Source organism: Phragmites australis, chromosome 1 (assembly GCF_958298935.1).
Source record: "Phragmites australis chromosome 1, lpPhrAust1.1, whole genome shotgun sequence".
In the NCBI taxonomy this organism is placed as follows: domain Eukaryota; kingdom Viridiplantae; phylum Streptophyta; class Magnoliopsida; order Poales; family Poaceae; genus Phragmites; species Phragmites australis.
Genome location: NC_084921.1, coordinates 6,759,226 through 6,777,449, shown reverse-complemented (window position 1 = coordinate 6,777,449; position 18,224 = coordinate 6,759,226). Strand labels below are relative to the sequence as shown.

The following is an 18,224-nucleotide window of genomic DNA, read 5'->3' as shown; positions in this document are numbered from 1 at the left end:
CTTCGCCACCCGTGCTGGTGGCTCCCTCCGAAGGTGAGCCCCTGCTGCTTTACGTTTCGGCCACTCCTCAGGACATGAGCATGGTACTGGTCGTAGAGCGCGACGAGTGCTCAGGGCCAAGTGCTGGGTCCCAGCTCCCAGAGGCCCCCGAGCACTCACCTGTCCTCGCGGCTCCCCCTGGACAAGGGGTCGAGCCTGAGCGCACTGCTCCTCCTAGCCAGGGAGTCGAGCCCGAGTGCCCGGCCAGCCTCGACCGTGCCGCCGAGCCTGGGGGCTGCAGCAGCCCCCCGGGTAGAGCCGCCGTCCAGGGCTGCCGGGTGCAGCGACTGGTGTACTTCGTCAGTGAAGTCCTCCGGGAGGCCAAGACAAGATATCCCATGCTCAGAAGCTGCTCTATGCCGTGCTTGTCACTTCCCAGAAGCTGTGCCACTACTTCCAGGCGCACAAGGTCTCGGTGGTTACCACGTATCCACTGGGACCCATTCTCCGAAACCGGGAAGGCACCGGGCGCATTGTCAAGTGGGCAGTGGAGCTGGCGGAATTTGACCTGCACTTCGTCAACCGCCAGGCGATCAAAAGCCAGGCGCTCTCCGACTTCGTGGCAGAGTGGACACCTGTCCCCTACATCGTCCCAGAAGAGATCTCTGCCTATCCCGGGCACGACACGCCCGGGTACTGGGTCATGCACTTCGACGGCTCCCTCTCGCTGAAAGGCGCAGAGGCCGGAGTGGTTCTCACCTCCCCAACGGGTGAAGAGCTCCGGTACGTCGTGCAGTTGCAGTTCCGCGCATCCAACAACATGGCGAAATATGAAGGTCTCATCGCCGGCCTCCGGGCTGCGGTGGGGCTCGGGATTCATCGCCTCCTGGTCAAAGGGGACTCCCAACTGGTCGTCAACCAGGTATCCAAGGAGTACCAGTGCACGGATCCTCAGATGGCGGCGTACGTGGCTGCGGTCAGGAAGCTGGAGAGGCGCTTCGATGGCCTGGAGTTGCGGCACATCCCTCGCCGCGACAACACCCTGGCCGACGAGCTCTCCCGCCTGGCCTCCTTCCGTGCGCGCGTCCCTGCCGGAGTCTTTGAAGAAAGACTCGCACGGCCTTCCGTCCTGCCTGCCGAACAGGATGAAGGGGAAACCTCGAACTCAATTCAGGGGACCCCGGCGGTGCCCTCAGTGGGAAGCCCCGTCAGGGCGCCGCCGTCCGACAAGTGCGCTACGCTCGCCGAATGTTCTCAAGATGCCTCGTGGATGTCTGACATCCGAGGGTACTTGAAAGAAAAGTTCCTACCCGGGGATGAGGCGTCTGCCGAAAGAGTTGCTCGGCAGTCCAGACGCTAAGCCATAGTAGATGGGGATCTCTATCGGCGTAGCGCAGGAGGTGTCCTCCTGAAATGCATCTCCCGGGCAGAAGGCGGCGATCGTCTCGCTGAGGTCCACGAGGGCGAGTGCGGTGGCCATTCATCGTTCCGCACGCTGGTCGGGAAGGCCTTCCGGCAAGGTTTCTACTGGCCTACAGCTCTCCAAGATGCTTCCGAGCTGGTTCGGCGCTGCAGGGCGTGCCAGTTCCATGCAAAGCAGATTCACCAGCCAGCTCAGGCTCTTCATACCATACACCTGTCATGGCCTTTTGTGGTCTGGGGGTTGGACATTCTGGATCCATTCCCCCGAGCAATCGGGGGCTATGCATACCTATATGTCGCCATCGACAAATTCACCAAGTGGCCGAAGGCGGTCCCAGTCATCAAGGTGACCAAAAACACGGTGCTCCAGTTTATCCGCGGCATCACCAGTCGCTTTGGCGTCCCGAACCGGATCATCACCGACAATGGCACCCAGTTCACGAGTGCCCTGTTCGGGGACTATTGCGAAGACCTCGGCATCAAGCTCTGCTTCACCTCCGTCGCTCATCCTCGGAGTAACGGGCAAGTCGAGCGCGCCAACGCGGAGATACTGAAGGGCCTCAAAACCCGGACCTATAACGTGCTCGCCAAGCACGGGAAGGGATGGGTGGACGAGCTGCCAGCCGTGCTATGGGCTAATCGGACTACGCCAAGCCGCGCCACCGGGGAGACTCCATTCTTCCTCGTCTACGGCGCCGAGGCGGTCCTCCCCTCCGAGCTCACTCTGGGCTCCCCTCGGGTGCATGCGTATTCTGAGGGTGAGCAGGAGCAGCAAAGGCGCGACGACGTGGACTACCTGGAAGAGCGCCGGCGGCGTGCTGCCGTCCGGGCGGCTCGGTACCAGCAGAGTCTGCGGCGTTATCATCTGCGCCATGTCCGTGCCCGATCTCTCAAGGTGGGGGATCTAGTTCTCTGACGCGTCCAGTCGCGCGAAGGAATGAATAAGCTGTCCCCTATGTGGGAAGGTCCCTTCACCGTGATCGGGGTCCCGCGAGAAGTTTCTTTCAGGTTGGCGACAGAGGAAGGGCAGCCACTCCCGAAACCGTGGAACATCGAGCATCTCCGCTGGTTCTACCCGTAGATGGTCGTGCTCGCGGCTCAGGTCAACCAGGCCGGGGGCTTCCCCCCGCCCAAGCAGACCGAGGGTTCCACCCATTGGGTAAGTCGTCGTCGCCCAACCTTGTAAACATTGTAAATTCAATATCTCAATAGGCAATCGCTATGTCAAATTATTTTTCTGGATTCCGTATGTTTAATCTGTCTGGTGAGGTGCTCGGTTGTGCGAGAAAAAGTTCGCTCTCTCATTTTCCCCGCTGATAAAAGAATCCCAATCGGTATGCATGCGGGCAGTTGCCGCTGACTTACGTCCGGCATGGTAGGCTGTGGTGTTCGGTGTCGTGGCAGGCTCCCGGGCACTACCGAGTTCCGGGGCGCTCTGGGTAATCTTATCGCTAGAGCTGCTCGAGTAGTCCGGAGCTCAGGCCCCCGGAGCGGGCTGTCGGTGCTCGGTCTGGTCTGTCATACCCGGGCGCCACCAAACCATAGGACCTCTGGGTTATGCCTCTGTCCGCTCTTGTCCGCCGGTTTGGGTATTCAAGAGGTCTCGGGTCGAAAATGAGAGCAGTCTATAACAAGTACCGCACTAACAGAGCGCACCAGGCAAAGAAATTCCCTATTCTCTCTTAAGTCACAGGCCGACAATCAAGAGCAGCTCGACCGCGAGGGCTTCAATGCCCCGGTCTCTGGTCGGCCCCAAGGGTCCTCGGGTGGTCCTACCACTTAGGCATGAGTGGTCGAGATCACCCGACCCCGGGATCCTCGTGTGCCTCTGGGCGCTCGGGCACTCCGCTAAAGGAACCAAGTCCCCGGGCACCCCGAGCTCGGAAGCACACCCCTCCTGGATCGGTTGGCCGGAAGGCCAACAGCTGTCCGGTGAGTGGTTATATTCAGACAAGTCTGCTTTCAATAAATTTATGTTCCCGAGTCATCCTCGGGGGCTCTCGCATTTTAATCTGTTCGGCGAGATGATCTCCTCGCGCACAAAACCCTACCGCGTGTCTACTTTTTCCTGGAATGACAGAGCGGTTCGTAGAAAGGAGTACCGCGCGTACGGTAATGTCTGACCGAAGCCCTTCGTGGTGGTCGTGGTGTTCGGTCCGCTTCTAAAGACCCCGAGCACTACCGAGTCATTGGGTGCCCTGGATAATCCTATCGCTCGAGCTGCTCGAGTAGTCCGGAGCTCAGGCCTCGGGGGCGGGCTGTCAGTGCTCGGTCCGGTCCGTCTTAAGCCCGGACACCACCGGACCACGAGGACTCTTGGTCACATTTTCGCCCGCACGCGTCTCCCGTCTACTAACTGAGTGGTCGCGAAGTGAAAAAGTGTTCACCGGGCACGGCGTGTTCCGTGCTGGATCGATCTATCTCCCGAGCAAGGAAGTTCGTGTTTTTATCTTTCAAACTTAGACGATGCGAACTCGCGAGAGCTCGAGGGCTGACTGCGCCAACAAACAGCAATCGGGACAACTTCGTTCTCGGGGATGGGAAGGTCGGGAACGGTCCACTGAGTACTCCCCGGGGCTTCAAGGCAAAATATCAGAGGGAACATCAAGCACTCAAGGAAACTGGAGTTGCGAGCCCAAAGAAAAGCTGCCGCTATATTCACAAGGCACATACAAAGCGTTTCTGAGGGATCACTCCCATATTTACATTCATCAAGACAATAAAAGAAAGAAACAACTACAAAAGGTCTAGTCGGCAGCAGAGGCAGCGGCTGAGTCTTTCGAGTCGTCCCCGGGGGCTGGCGGCGGCGGCACCTCCCGCCTGAAGCCGGCCGCCACCACGGCAGCGGTACTCTGGACCGCTTCCCGGGTGGCCTCTCCCTCAGCTTCAACCACTCTCTCCCGCGCCGGCTCCAACGGGAAGTTCGGGTCTCTGCTTCGGTAGCAGGCCAGGACGTGCTCGACCACTGCATGTGCCAAGCCACGTCCCTCCCGAGCGGCAAGTTCTTGGACAGCCCAAGGCAGGGCCTCAAGGCGCTCGCAAACCTGCTGAAGCCCTAACACTTGTCGTGCAGGGCTCTCGCTCTTCTGGTCTTCAACGACCCACCCGAGACCGCCCTTCTCCACGGCCCGCCGCATCCGCCGGAGTATATCCTCCAGCATGTGCTGCAGATTGACCCGCGAGACGAACGCGGTCTCAAGCTTCTCCTTGGCAGCCCGCAGCTGCGCCTCGAGTCCCTGGTCCCCGGCCGGACCAGAAGAACCGCCAACGGCTGCGGAGCTAGCAGCCTGCTTCGTCTTGGCCACCATCTCGGACAAGGCGCGTTCACGGGCGGTTAATTCCGCCTCGTGCTTCGCGTTCTCCTCCGCCCTGGTAGCAGCGGCCGCTGCCGCCGCAGCAGCCTCGCCCTCTCGACGACTCAGTTCGCCTTCTTGACGACTCAGCTCGCCCTCCCGCCGGGCCAGTGCGTCCTCCTGTTGGGCCACCGAATCCTCCTGGGCACCAAGATCTGTCGCTGACAACTCATTGTCCACCTCCCGAAGGGAGATGTCCTCCTCCCAACGGCGGATGTCTTCTCTGATCTTCTGGAGGTCGTCTTCCCAATGTTGGAGGTCGGCGCGCGTCTTCTCGGCCGCACCCTCCAGGCGGGTCAGCTCGACCCGCAGCTCCTCCGCCGCCTTCTCGCGAGCTACGACCGCCGCCTCCCTCTCCTGCGCCTGTCCCATCCTGGAAAGGGCCTCGGCAGCCTGCTGCCTCGACGCCTCAGCCAGGCGGGCGGCGTCTTCTCGTTCCCACACGGCTTCTGCCCGTGCGGCCTTCAAAATTTCTTGCTCCCACGCGACCTCCGCGCGGGTGTCTTCTAGGAGCTTCTGTTCCCGCGCGGCCACCGCACGGGCCTCCTCCTGGGCGCCTGCCAGCTGCGCCCTCTCCAAAGCCAGGCGGGCGCGCTCGGCTTCAAGCACCTCCTCCTTGGTGTTCACTGTTGCGCCCAGCCGCCCGACCGCCACCTGGACGCCTTCGATTGCGGCCAGGAAGGGGTCGGCGGGCTGGCCGGGCGCCTGTGGGGCCCAGGCCTCCCCGCAGATTGCCTCCGGGGGGTCCGAGGTCTCCGCAAGGCCCCGCACCACCATCCGCCCCGGCCTCTGCCTGCCCGGGGTAGGCTCCGCCGGCGCCGAAGACTCGGATGGCGGCCACGTAACCCGCATCGGCCGCCACGTCCGCCGGCCCCGGCAAGACTTCTACCTCCACCGTCGTCCGCCCCGGGCTCTGCACGCCCGGGGTAGGTTCTGCCGGCGCCGAGGACTCAGACGGCTGCTCTGTCCTCCTCTCGGCCGCCGCCTCCGCCTCTCTCCCAGTGGCCGCCACGACTATTGGTGCCTCCGCCGTCCCTGCGTCCGCCTGCGTCGACGCGGTCGGCAGGCTCAGCTCTGGCCTCGGCGCCCACGCCCTTTCAGTCGCGGTGGCGCCCGCGGCCGGCCTGCGGGAGATAGGTGCAGATCAAGGTCAAGGCTCAGTTCGGGCAAGAAACGCCCAAGAAAGAGCAAGGAAAGAAACTCACCGGTACTGCCATTTGGCCGCTGGAAGCCTGAAGTCCGGGTCTGGCGGCGCCGGCCCGGAGTCCTCCCGCCGCCTCTTCCGCTGGGGGCTCGGCGGGGCCGCTACGCGAGTCTCAGGCGCCGGCGCAGGCCCCATCCGTACCAGCTGCGGCTCCAGCACCGGGAATGCTGCCGCTGCCGACGGCGACGGCGGAGAATCCGGCACCAGAATGAGGGCTCGGGGATGCTTTCCCTGGTCCCCCGGCGCCACCACCACGGCGGTATCGGAGACGCCCTCCTCTCTGGCGCGGCGGCTGCTGCCTGTAGTAGCCCCGTCGCCAGCCCGCGCCGAGCTGTTTGTGGCCTCCTCGCCGAGCAGCTCGTCCAATCCGGGGAGTTCGGAGGCCTCGGGGCTCCGGCTCCTCGGCCGGTCCACGGGCCCCTGGGCGTCGAACTCCGGTAGCCGCGCCATAATGGCCACCCGGTCGGGATTGGCGCAGAGCGCCATCTCCGGCCACGGGAGTTCCGCCCGGCCCATGTCTTCTACCCCGGTGATCGCCCGCGTCATGCCCCTCAACTCCGCCGGGCCCAGATCCCAGCTTGCACCGATCTGGGTCCGGGTGATGTCCTCCGGCCCGGTGTAGAACCAACTCGGCCGGGCCCGCTCTCGCAGAGGCGCCAGCCGGCGGCGCAGGAAATCCACCACCACCATGACGGAAGTCAGCCCAGACTCGCGCAGATCCCGGATGCGCTCCAGCACCAGCTTTAGCCTCGCGTCTTCTGGCGGCGGCGCCTCCCACGTTGACCTCCGAGGTTCCACCGCCGCCTCTGGCAATTCGAGGCGCTCGTGGGGGTCGACGTCGACGAAGAACAAGTCCCGTCGCCACTCCTCCCACTTGCTGCGCAGTACCTGGGGGATGTAGTGATCCCCCAGGCCGTCCCGAAGCCGAAGGTTGCAGCACCTCGTGACATCCGCCGTGGAGTGCCCCCTCTTCTTCCCCACCGGCCAAAGGACGAAGAAATGTCGAAGCAGCGTCGCCAAAGGTGCCACCCCCACGAACATCTCGCAGAGGTGCACGAAGATCGCCAACACCACGACGGAGTTGGGACTCAGGTGCACCAATTGGATGCCGTAGGTCTTGAGCACTTGCAGGAAGAAGGTGGAGAACGGCGGCACCAACCCCGTCACCACGAAAGACGTGAAGAGAACGATCCGCCCGGGGACAGTCGTCGCCGGCGTCAGGCTCGCCGGCGTCACCACCACAGCTCCCGCTTGCCCCTCGGGCACCAGCAACTTCCTGATCTTGTCCGCCGCCTCTTCATTCCTCAGACGAGACTCCGGCAGAATGCTGTCCGGAGCCTTGTCCCGGCGGCCTCCTCCGACCCTCGTCATCTCGGCAAGATTGGAGGTGTTTTGGTGGTGGAGGAAGGGAAGGAAGAGTGCTTCGGTCGCCTGAGAATTTCCTAAGGGCTTCGGAGCACGAAGAAAGCAAGAGCAGGAGTGCAAGAAGGCGTAAAGAGGGGGACGAACCGATCCCCTCCCCCTTTTATATCTCAAAGTTCAAAAATTGCCGCCCAACGGTTCACTCGTGCGGCGTCAGCGGCTGCCAGGCGTATTTTCCTCGATCTGCGCGACGGCCGCGCGTGCCGCCCGTACGGTCGTCATACCCTTCGGAAGTTGTGTGGACACGCGTCCACTCGTTTTCCCGTTGGGTCGTACCCGAGGTCTGGGTCCACAAGGGCCACCTCTCGAAAGCCTGCCATGTGGCGTCTACACCAGCCTCGGCCTCGGCCGTGACGAAGGGCCCATCCGCAGTCTCCGTGCCATCGCCTACCAATGGGCCCGGGGGCTACTATCGGTGTATCGGGAACCAGGGGTCCCTGAGTCTCGAGACCAGGCCGGCCGTCCGCCACGTGTCACCATCCCGCGAGGTCCCCCCTGTAGGATGAGGAGAATCTAAGTTCCAGGAGAAGGTGCTCGGGGCCGCAGCCTCTGGTTCCCGAGCACCCCAGTTCCCCGATGACCCGCAGAGTCCAAGTACCGGGAAGAAAGTGCTCGGAAGGGTTCCCACTCACCCCCGAGTACCATAGTCCCCCGATGATTCGAACAGCCAAGTGCTCGGGAGAGAGTGCTCGGGGCTGCACGTGGCAGCCCCCGAGGACTCGGTTCCCCGAAGGATCTGCCGAAGTGCTCGAGAGAGAGTGCTCGGGGCTGCACGTGGCAGCCCCCGAGGACTCGGTTCCCCGAAGGTCTTACCGAAGTACTCGGGAGAGAGTACTCGGGGCTGCACGTGGCTGCCCCTGAGGACTCGGTTCCCCGAAGGGTCCTACAGGAGTGCTCGGGAGAGAGTGCTCGGGGCTGCGCGTGGCAGCCCCCGAGCACTTGGTTCCCCGAAGGTTCGCGCAAGATCACCCGACGACCCGAAGGGTCCCGTCGGCGGGGTGTCAGCCAGTCAAAAGTCCAATGCCACATTTAATAGGCAAGCGCGGCCTGACATTCTGACATTCTCAGCTGCCCACGCCCTAGTGTCAGACCCTGCCATGCTTTGGCAGGGGGCGTGGGTCCATTTATTGCACGGGTCCCGTCCCATATCATCCGGGTGCCTCGGGATAACGTTGCCAGGATCAAAGCGCTTCGCCTGCCACCCTGCCCTGACAGAAGAACAAGACAGGGTCGGCGCCCCGGGCGCCTCTATGGCTGCCCGGTGGGCCCTCTCAATGGCGCCGGAGGACGTCCACAGTGGCAGGTGGTCGGATGCGCGCCGCATTTTTCCACCGCCCCTGTCACTTCGCCAAGACGGAATGCTACATGACGGAGAGATGTGAACCCTCCCCACGTGGGAGAAGTATAGACCCTCTGGTGACTCAAAGGCGCGGGCCCCGAGTATCGTTGAGGTCACATCAAACCAAAAGCCAACAAAGAATTCAGCCTTGCTCACACCCAACTCGACCAAGCACCTCTAAAGAATCACACCCTCCAGCCGCTAGCGGTCGCAAGATGCGAGGGGGCTGAGGAAAGGGGAGACAGGTGAAGCGTTGGTGCGACCAAAATTGTAAGGCAAAAGGTAAAGTCAGCACAGTACAATTTCATTTATACATATTCATACATCATACATACATGCATACATATACTCATACATTCATACCTCATACATACATGTACATATACATCTACGCATACATACATACCTGCGTACATATACATATACTCATAGGTGGTATAACCGCTTTCGAAGCTTCCCTGTCTTGGCTAAAGCCATTACAATAACGCTAATAGAACGCGCCCTCCGCCCGCTCGCAGCCGAAAAGCGCGAGAAGGGCCGGGGAGTTAGGGAGCCAAAAGGCTTGGTCGGTCCTACAAAATTTTGCTATCCCTGTCGGAACACATTATTTTCAAAACAATTACAGGAACAATGCAGGAGCTAAGTTTCTCTGTCCCCGGCTACCGCCGCGGGGACTCCGGACAGCCCTGCCTCCGTTGAGCCCCACCGCGGCTAACTGCTGATGGGATCGCGTACCGCCTCCCTCAGCATCACTACTGTCTCTGTCTCCGGCTACCGCCGCAAGGGGCTCCAGACGACCCTGCCTCCGTTGAGCCTTGCCGCGGCTAACCGCTGAGGGGGTCACATATCGCCTCCCTCAGTATCATCGATGACTCTGTTCCCCGCTACCGCCGCAGGGGGGGCTCCGAACGGCCCTGCCTCCGTTGCGCCTCTACGTGGCTAACCGCTGAGGAGGTCGCGTACCGCCTCCCTCAGCATCACCACCATCTCCGTCTCCAGCTACCATCGTGGGGGGCTCCGGACGACCCTGCCTCTATTGAGCCTCGTCGCGGCTAACAACTGAGGGGGTCACATACCGCCTCCCTCAGCATCGCTGCCATCTCCGTCTCTGACTACTGTCGCGGGGGGCTTTGGACGACCCTACCTCCATTGAGCCTCGCCGCGGCTAACCGCTAAGGGGGCTGCATACCGCCTCCCTCAGCATTGTCGCCGTCTCCGTCCCCGGCTACCGTAGCGGGGGGCTCCGGACGGCCCTACCTCCGTTGAGCCTCACCATGGCTAACTGTTGAGGGGTCACGTACCGCCTCCCTCAGCATTACCGCCGTCTCCGTCTCCGGGTATCGCCGCGGGGGGCTCCAGACAACCCTAGCTCCATTGAGCATTGTCGCAGCTAACTGCTGAGGGGGTCGCGTACCGCATCCCTCAGCATCGTCGCTGTCGGAGGATTAACTCCTGTCGCAGGAATCCCGAGAGACCCCTTTTTAGAGATTCGGCCGGGGGGATGATCCTGAATAAGTTCGTCGGAGAAATAAATGGAAGTGGATGTAAATGCAACGGCCGGTGGTGGGGGATGATCGACCTAGTGCAAAGGGAAGTAAATGCACCGGAGTTTAGACAGGTTTGGGCCGCACAGAGGCGTAATACCCTACTCCTGTATGGATGTAATAACTGTCCTTGAGGAAATCTCTCAAGGATGCTGCTGGTTACAAGAATATTTCTCTAACTAAGAGTGTGAGGCTCCTTGTTCTTGGGCAGGGACTGTGCCTTGGGTTGATCTATGGTTCGGTTCTTGGGGCTTCTGTGTTCGATGCTTGTGGTCTCTTCGATCCTTCGTCTTCCTTCGGTCCGACCCCCTTTTCCTCCTGTGTGCCGACTCTTTTATGCATTCGCCGGCTGTGACATGCCCCAAACGGGAAGGAGGGGGCACAAGTTCCAAGACGCCATGACTGGGAAAGGCGTCATCATTTCTTTTGGGTGAAGTGACCGGGGGGTGGAAAACACGGCGCACGCCCGGTCACCTGTCACCATAAACGCCCTAGCAACGGGCGCCGTAGGGAGGGCCCACTAGGCAGCCGCAGAGCAACCCGGCGTGCCCGCCCTGTCTTGTTCCTCTGCCACAGCAGGGCGGCAGACGGAACGCCTTGATCCTGGCGATGTTATCCCGAGATACGCCGGATGATACGGGACGGGACCCGTGCAATTAATAGCCCCACGCCTCTCTGCATAATCATGGTAGGAACTGACACTACGGCGGGAGCAGTTGGGGATGTCAGGCCACGCACGCTCATTAAATGCAGCTTCGGACCTCTGACTGATTGACACCTCATCGGTGGGCCCCTCGGGAGCCTTTCTGGGTCGTCGGGGCACCGAGTGCTCGGGGGTAATGTTCACGTCCCCGAGCACTCTCTCCCGTGAATGCCTATCCTTGTCCTCAGGGTACCGAGTGCTCGGGGGTACTGTTCATCTCCCTGAGCACTTTCTCCCGAGCACTCTTATACGAACCTTCGGGGAACCGAGTGCTCGAGGGCTGCCGCGTGCAGCCCCGAGCACTCTCTCCCGAGCACTCTTTGTGTGGATCCTTGGGGAACCGAGTGCTCGAGGACTACTGCCCGCAACCCCGAGCACTCTCTCCCGGAACTTTTAGCTCTTCTGACCATCGGGGGACTAGGGTGCTCGGGGGTGACTAGGCACCGGCCCGAGCACTTTCTTCCCAGTACTTAGACTCAACGAGTCATCGGGGAACTAGGGTGCCCGGGGACCAGTGACTGTGGCCCCGAGCACCTTCTCCCGGAACTTAGACTTTCCTCACCCCGCAGGAAGGACCTCGCGGGATGGTGACATGTGGCGGACGGCTGGCCTGGCCTCGGGACTCAGGGACCCCCGGTTCCTGATACACCGACAGTCGCCGACTCCGTCCCCGGCTACCGCTGCGGAGGGCTCCGGATGGTCCTGCCTCCGTTGAGCCTCGCCGCGGCTAACCACTGAGGGGGTCGCGTACCGCCTCCCACAACATAGCCATCATCTCCATCCACAGCTACCGTCGTGGGGGGCTCCAGACGGCCCTGTCTCTGTTGAGCCTCGTTGTGGCTAACCGCTGAGGGGGTCGTGTACCGCCTCCCTAGCATCGCCGTCAACTCCGTCCTCGGCTACCACCGCGGGGGTCTTTGGATGGCCCTGCATCTGTTGAGCCTCGCCGCGGCTAACCGCTGAGGGGGTCGCGTATCGCCTCCCTCAACATCGCCGCTGACTCTGTCCTCGGCTACCGCCGCGGGGTATCCGGACAGCCCTGCCTTCGTCGAGCCTCATCGGGGCTAGCTGCTAAGGGGGTTGCGTACCGTCTCCCTCAGCATTGCTGCCATCTCCATCTCCGGCTACCGCCATGGGGGGCTCCGGACAGCCCTGCCTCCATTGAACCTCGCAGCAGCTAACTGCTGCTGCAACACCGTCAGGCTACCCCTCCGTCACCCTCGGTAGGCAACACCGTCGGGCTCCACCTCGGGAGTCATCGAGGGAGTCCCGGTGGCCTATCTCCATCAAACCCCACCACAGCGACGCTTCAGGTGGCGCGACTCCGTCAAGCCATGCCACTGTCACCACTTGCACGTGACCTCGGCAGACCTCGCGGCATTCGCTCCTGAGCAAGGACGTCCACACTGCAACAACGGAAGATCGCCCCGGATATCCAAACTTCGAGGGGGCTGGAGCTAATTCATGGTGCATCCGCTCGCCCCTCAGAACCTCAGGACCAGCAGATGAAGGGGTACTGTTGGGGGAACACCCCAGCCTAGAGATATTTAGGCGATGCACTGTGGTATTACTATAGCTATTATAGTATTATAACCATCACGTGGCATGTAAAGGGATGAAATGCTTAAAATATCTCTCTGTGTATATGATTGTAACATAATATCTTAGGGGCAGGTTGGTAATTTTCTCTACCCCTTCTCTCTATAAATAAGCCCTCAAAGGATAGGATAGGGCTCCCAGAGGTTTTCCCCATTACATTGACTTCGTTTTTCTCTAGCTCTCTCCTTTCGGCTCACTGTTGATCTCCAAGCTAGAGCCTCCTCTTATGAAGCGAGGTTCACACTGCACTCTATTCGGAGCATGTCTTCATGCTCCAATAGGTGCACACTTAGATTTCAAAACACGTACAACTTAAAACCCCAAAAATCCACCAAACCCAAACACCCATGGTTTCAATGCAAAATTAGAGTACAATTCCATCAACCGAAGTACCTAATCAAATTGATCTTTGCATGTGACAACTAGAAATCACGGAAATGGGTAAATCTACGGGACAATCAAAGTGCACGTTACTTACTTGGTTCCTTGGAACTGTTTGACCGGTTCTCCCAAGGCAAGGCTAGGGAAGGAGGGCGACATGCGACCCAATGGTTTGCGCCATTTATCAGTTGCGCGAGATTGGATTAGTGCTGCAATCCCCCATCTGTCACCCGAGTCACCAGCACCGATCCAGTGGAGCCGCGGGGATGGAAGAACTTCTGCCGATTTCCTCATGGGGATGGCACCAGCCGAGAATAGTAGTGGGCTGCTGGTTGTTGCTGCCATGCCTCATGATGGCGCACAGCAGCCTGTGTGCACGGTGGCGAGGCACCGGGAGTCTGGGAGTTGGGCCTTGCAAGTGTACGTGTGTGGAGTGGCGGGACACCCAGTGCTGCTAGCAGATGGGTGAGGGCCCGATGGGCCTGGATAGCAGGCTTTTGCAGTGCAAGATCAACACTGTAGATGTGATCACAAGGACACCAAGTCTACACAGATATATGGAGAGACTATCTTTTTTATTTATCATAATCATGGATAGAAATTTCTAACATCTTCTCTCAAATATATAGTCCGCAGGTAGTAGTACTACAAAGAATCCAGGTTTAAGTATGAAGCCCTCCTAACTTGGCTTCCAAGTCATGTCAGTTACAAAAGCTGGTCCATCCGAAAATTGACATCTTAAACCTCCCCTCCCCTTTTACGAATACCACGAGATGCACATGCCTCATTAAAAACCCCATCCGAAAACCCAGTAGAAAAAATGGTTCTTAGAGAAAAGAATGCATCGCATACATATGTTCCATTGCATATGTTGCCTCATTAAAAACCTCATGTGAGAAACCTTCAAGTAAAAACCCACAAAGAGAAAAAAGAGTACAATATTTAATCTTCTCGGTCATATAGTCTTCAAGATCTTCTGTTCTTCATGAACAGATATTGATCTTCATGATTATTATGTAAACTTCATTGTTTTAGCAAGTATGCTCTACTTGATCTTAATAGTTTAGTGGTAAATACTTTCATGATACCTTGAAATAATAATCATCGATTTGATTTCTTCTTGACATATCAAATCTAAGACTCCGAGATCTACAATATGATGGTTAAATTTTAGCAAATATATTCGCCCTCATAACGACATCATTTGAACTTCATGGTTCAAAATGTCTTAATCACATCTTTCATAAATGTGTACAAGCAATGGTATGCAATTACCACATTGCTTTTTCTTTCAAAGACTTAACTCACAATTCTTCTATAGATTGTGATGATAAATTAATTGGGAGCAATCTACTTCTAACATTCTAAATAACCACTTGTTTAATTAGTTGTGAAATACAAATAAAAATTTGTCATGGGGTTAAATACGTTGCAATGATATATGCCTTCTTGATATAACACATCAATAAAGGAGGTTAAATATTGCAAGTCTCTCTCTCAGTAGACCTTCAAGATTACAGCCAGTTAAATGTTCTACAGATCTTTAGAATTTGGCTTGTACCACTAAAGAGTAACACATAAACTAATCTTATATAGCAATTAATGGATAAATTAATTGCCAATTATCACCAACATTGTTATACCTTCTATGATAATAGAGGATATTGTCAATCTGTTGCTAGCAAGTGGAGTGTGCATGTTCTAAGTGCTTCTATGACTCTTTTCTCATGATTTGATTCAGGTATATGTTCACTTCTAGAATTAATGGTGTTATTCAAGATTTTATTTATTAAAAATTGACTGATAAGTCATTAATTAACTTATTCCTTCGAGTATATGCTTATTCTTCAGGATACGACTTCTCTTCGATGAGATACGTTGTTTGAGACTTTTAATATTCCTTCAAGAACGCATTATATCTTAGGCTTGTTAATATTTGGTATGTGATTTAATTTATATATGTTACGGTTTTGTTTTCTTGAGAAACTAGTGAGTCATTCAAGGATCTCTTCATATGAATTTTCAGAATTCATTGACTAACTACATATTTATTCATGTCATTTGTCACAGATGTAGTAGAACATAAATACATAATAGAATGGTATTACTCTTACATAGACCTATGAACCATAACCTTACAACATATCATTATTTTCATAATGATTCATTTAGTCTGTAATTCTACTTTCCCAGACTTTCTTTAGTAATTATGGTTCATCCTCGATTGCTTTCTTTAATGACCTGATATTAGCACTATAAGCAATTTTGCCATAGACTTTGTTTCCTATCCATGTTCTCGTAAGAAAAGCATGATAACTGGATAGTTTTAGTTCTTTGTTGGTAGGTTTGCATGTTAACATCCTTGTATTTCTTGGGTGTTCTCTTTTCTTGTATCCCCAGATGTGCTTTGGCGCCGATATTTTCTCAATAGTGAGGTTTCACTGAAAATGAAATCTTCACAGCATCCAAAGTGAAATTCTTCTCCAAATTTGACGGTCAAGAGCTCAAAGTCCTACCCTGGCCCGACGTATCCTCTAGAGTCTGAAGTCTGAACCATACAATATAATTAGTCAGAGAAATCCTACATGCAGATTTAGAGACTGGTTTCTGCGTTGAAATAGTCAGCTCCACTCTGTATAATTTCGACGAACGCACTCAGGGACTCGAGAATCTGACGGTAGATTGTGTGGTGCATCCAGTGCCAAACCTCTTTGACCGCACTCAGGGACTCGAGAATCTGACAGAACCAATCCCTTTAATTTGCTGCGTTCCCCTTTCTCATCACACAACTACTCGGCAAGGCATATACACAGCCACTTTTGCGTCCTCCGATGGCTTTGGAATTGCATCCATTGCAGAACCTCTTTGACCGCACTCAGGGACTCGAGAATCTGACAGAACCAATCCCTTTAATTTGCTGCGTTCCCCTTTCTCATCGCACAACTACTCGGCAAGGCATATACACAGCCAGTTTTGCGTCCTTCGATGGCTTTGGAATTGCTAACAGTCGCATTAGCGTCGTTACTCCACGTAGCAGGAGCCATCGACAACACCACCGCAAGCTGCACGCCAGCGAAATGCGGGAGCCTGGACATCACGTACCCATTCTCGCTCAGCGGCGTGCAGCCGCTGTACTGCGGCCACCCGGCTCTCGAGCTGGCATGCGACGCTGGCCGGGCGTACCTCCGCAGGACGTACAGGGAGCACCTGTACCGCATCCAGGATATATCCTACGAGAACAACTCGCTGGTGGTGGCCGTGGAGACCACCTTCGCCGGCGACGCCACCTGCAGTGTACCGGACTTCAACGTGTCCTCCAGCCTGGCCCCACTACCGGATTTCGAGACTTTGCCGTGTGCCTAGGCCACACGGCGAAGGCCTTAAAACACTCGGCAAACATGTTGCCGAGTGTTACACTCGGCATACACAGTGCCGGCAAACTACTGTTTGCCGAGTGTTTTATATCGTGTACTCGGCAAACCTATTTGCTGAGAGCCAAATACGACACTCGGCAAAAAAAAGTGATCTAACGGTGCCAATGCGTTAACGGCCTCTTTGCCGAGTGTCTCAGGGATACACTCGGCAAACACGAGGACACTTTGCCGAGTGTCTCAGGGATACACTCGGCAAACACGAGGACACTGTGCCGAGTGTCTCAGGGATACACTCGGCAAACACGAGGACACTTTGCCGAGTGTCCGTGTATACACTTGGCAAAGTGAGCACAGAATAGCACCCAAATAGCACAGTTTGGCGACACGTGCCACGCATTGCCGAGTGTATCCCGTGGACACTCGGCAAAGTGGCATCCAAAATGCCAGATTGAACAGCCTTGTGACACGTGTCTGTTTTGCCGAGTGTAACACTCGGCATAGCCTTGTTTGCCGAGTGTAACACTCGGCAAACTGTTATTTAGCAGGTCGACAATTGACCCATACCAGATTCAAAACTGTCACTGCAATTCAAAACAATATACATATATATCACAGATTACCACCTTCACATAAACATCGCATATTACACAAACATCACATAAAGCGTCGCATAAACATCGCATATTACGCAAACATCACATAAAGCGTCGCATAAACATCGCATATTACACAAACATCACATAAAGCGTCGCATAAACATCGCATATTACACAAACATCACATAAACCGTCGCAAGTGACACAAACATGACAAATTGTCGTGACAAGATAGCAAAACATAGTCCAAACAAAAAGAAAATGTAGCAGGCCGTAACGGACTCAACACTTGATTACCACCTTAACCTGCATCAATTAAGGAGCAAAAACGCTAATTAAGAAGTATGCATTTGAAAGTAAACAGAAATGGTAAGTATGGATATAGGGTTACAAAAGTAAGTTTTCAAAGTGAGGAGAACAAACCAAAGTGAGGTGGAGTACCAAAGTGCGAACCTCCAGCTCCAGGCGTATTCAATCCCTCCGATGGATACTGCACAAAGTAGATAGTTAGCACAACACTCTATGGTTGTAAGAATGGTAATAATGGTGATTACAAGGTTATAAACTAACTCACAGGAGTGTTTGGAGCCTGTGGAGCAAGTGGACGAGAAGGGGTTGGCATCGGTGGCGGAGTTTGACCCATTGCAGCATAAAGGGGCGTCATCATCGCATACCACTGGGATCGTTCTGCCGCCAGTGTTTGGAGCCTGTGGAGCAAGTGGACGAGAAGGGGTTAGCATCGGTGGCGGAGTTTGACCCATTGCAGCATAAAGGGGCGTCATCATCGCATACCACTGGGATCGTTCTGCCGCCATCCTCTCCTCGAACGATCTCTCTAATTCGTGCCGGAGCCTCCTTTCTTCATCCAGCTGGGCCTACAGTATGTCATCGCAATCTCATCATCGTTCCAATGCAAAGCATGTAAAGATAGTGGAGGATGAATGAAACAGAACTAACCTGCATTTCGTTCATCGCAATCCGTGTAGGCTCTGGGCGAGGGCGTATACCCGGACCTGAGCTCGTGCTCTGAGCTCTAAGCTGAGAGAGAGAGGGAGTGGTGGCCGTATCGAGTGTGCCGTCGCCAATCCAGAACCGACCATGTTTCTTGCCTCCTTCCGCCCTCATAACCACTTCCCCATCAAGATCCTGCTCGCTCGGAATCAAAGTCTGGGCCGTGGACCTCCTTTGCTATCGATGTGTATCCATCCAGGCGAGCCTTGACGTTCTCGTTGGTGTACGCTGAGGCCGGGTCATTCGGGTCATAAGCAACCCCGTGCATCGCCTTCGACTTATGGGCCAAAGCATAAG

General features: G+C 56.2%; 1 protein-coding gene and 1 long non-coding RNA gene across 2 annotated transcripts; one reads left to right on the top strand and one right to left on the bottom strand.

The window, feature by feature from the left end:
• Window positions 1-15,912: 15,912 nt before the first annotated feature.
• LOC133930688 (LEAF RUST 10 DISEASE-RESISTANCE LOCUS RECEPTOR-LIKE PROTEIN KINASE-like 1.2) lies at window positions 15,913-16,309 on the top strand. The gene has a single exon (XM_062377398.1). It carries the CDS (start codon window positions 15,932-15,934, stop codon window positions 16,307-16,309), a length of 378 nt encoding a protein of 125 aa, XP_062233382.1. The 5' UTR covers window positions 15,913-15,931.
• A 758-nt stretch (window positions 16,310-17,067) lies between these two features.
• LOC133896983 (uncharacterized) lies at window positions 17,068-17,389 on the bottom strand. Its single transcript, XR_009905849.1, has 2 exons — window positions 17,340-17,389; window positions 17,068-17,222 (listed from the first exon to the last, which is right to left on the bottom strand). It is a non-coding gene; the product is annotated as an uncharacterized LOC133896983 (long non-coding RNA).
• Window positions 17,390-18,224: the final 835 nt, after the last annotated feature.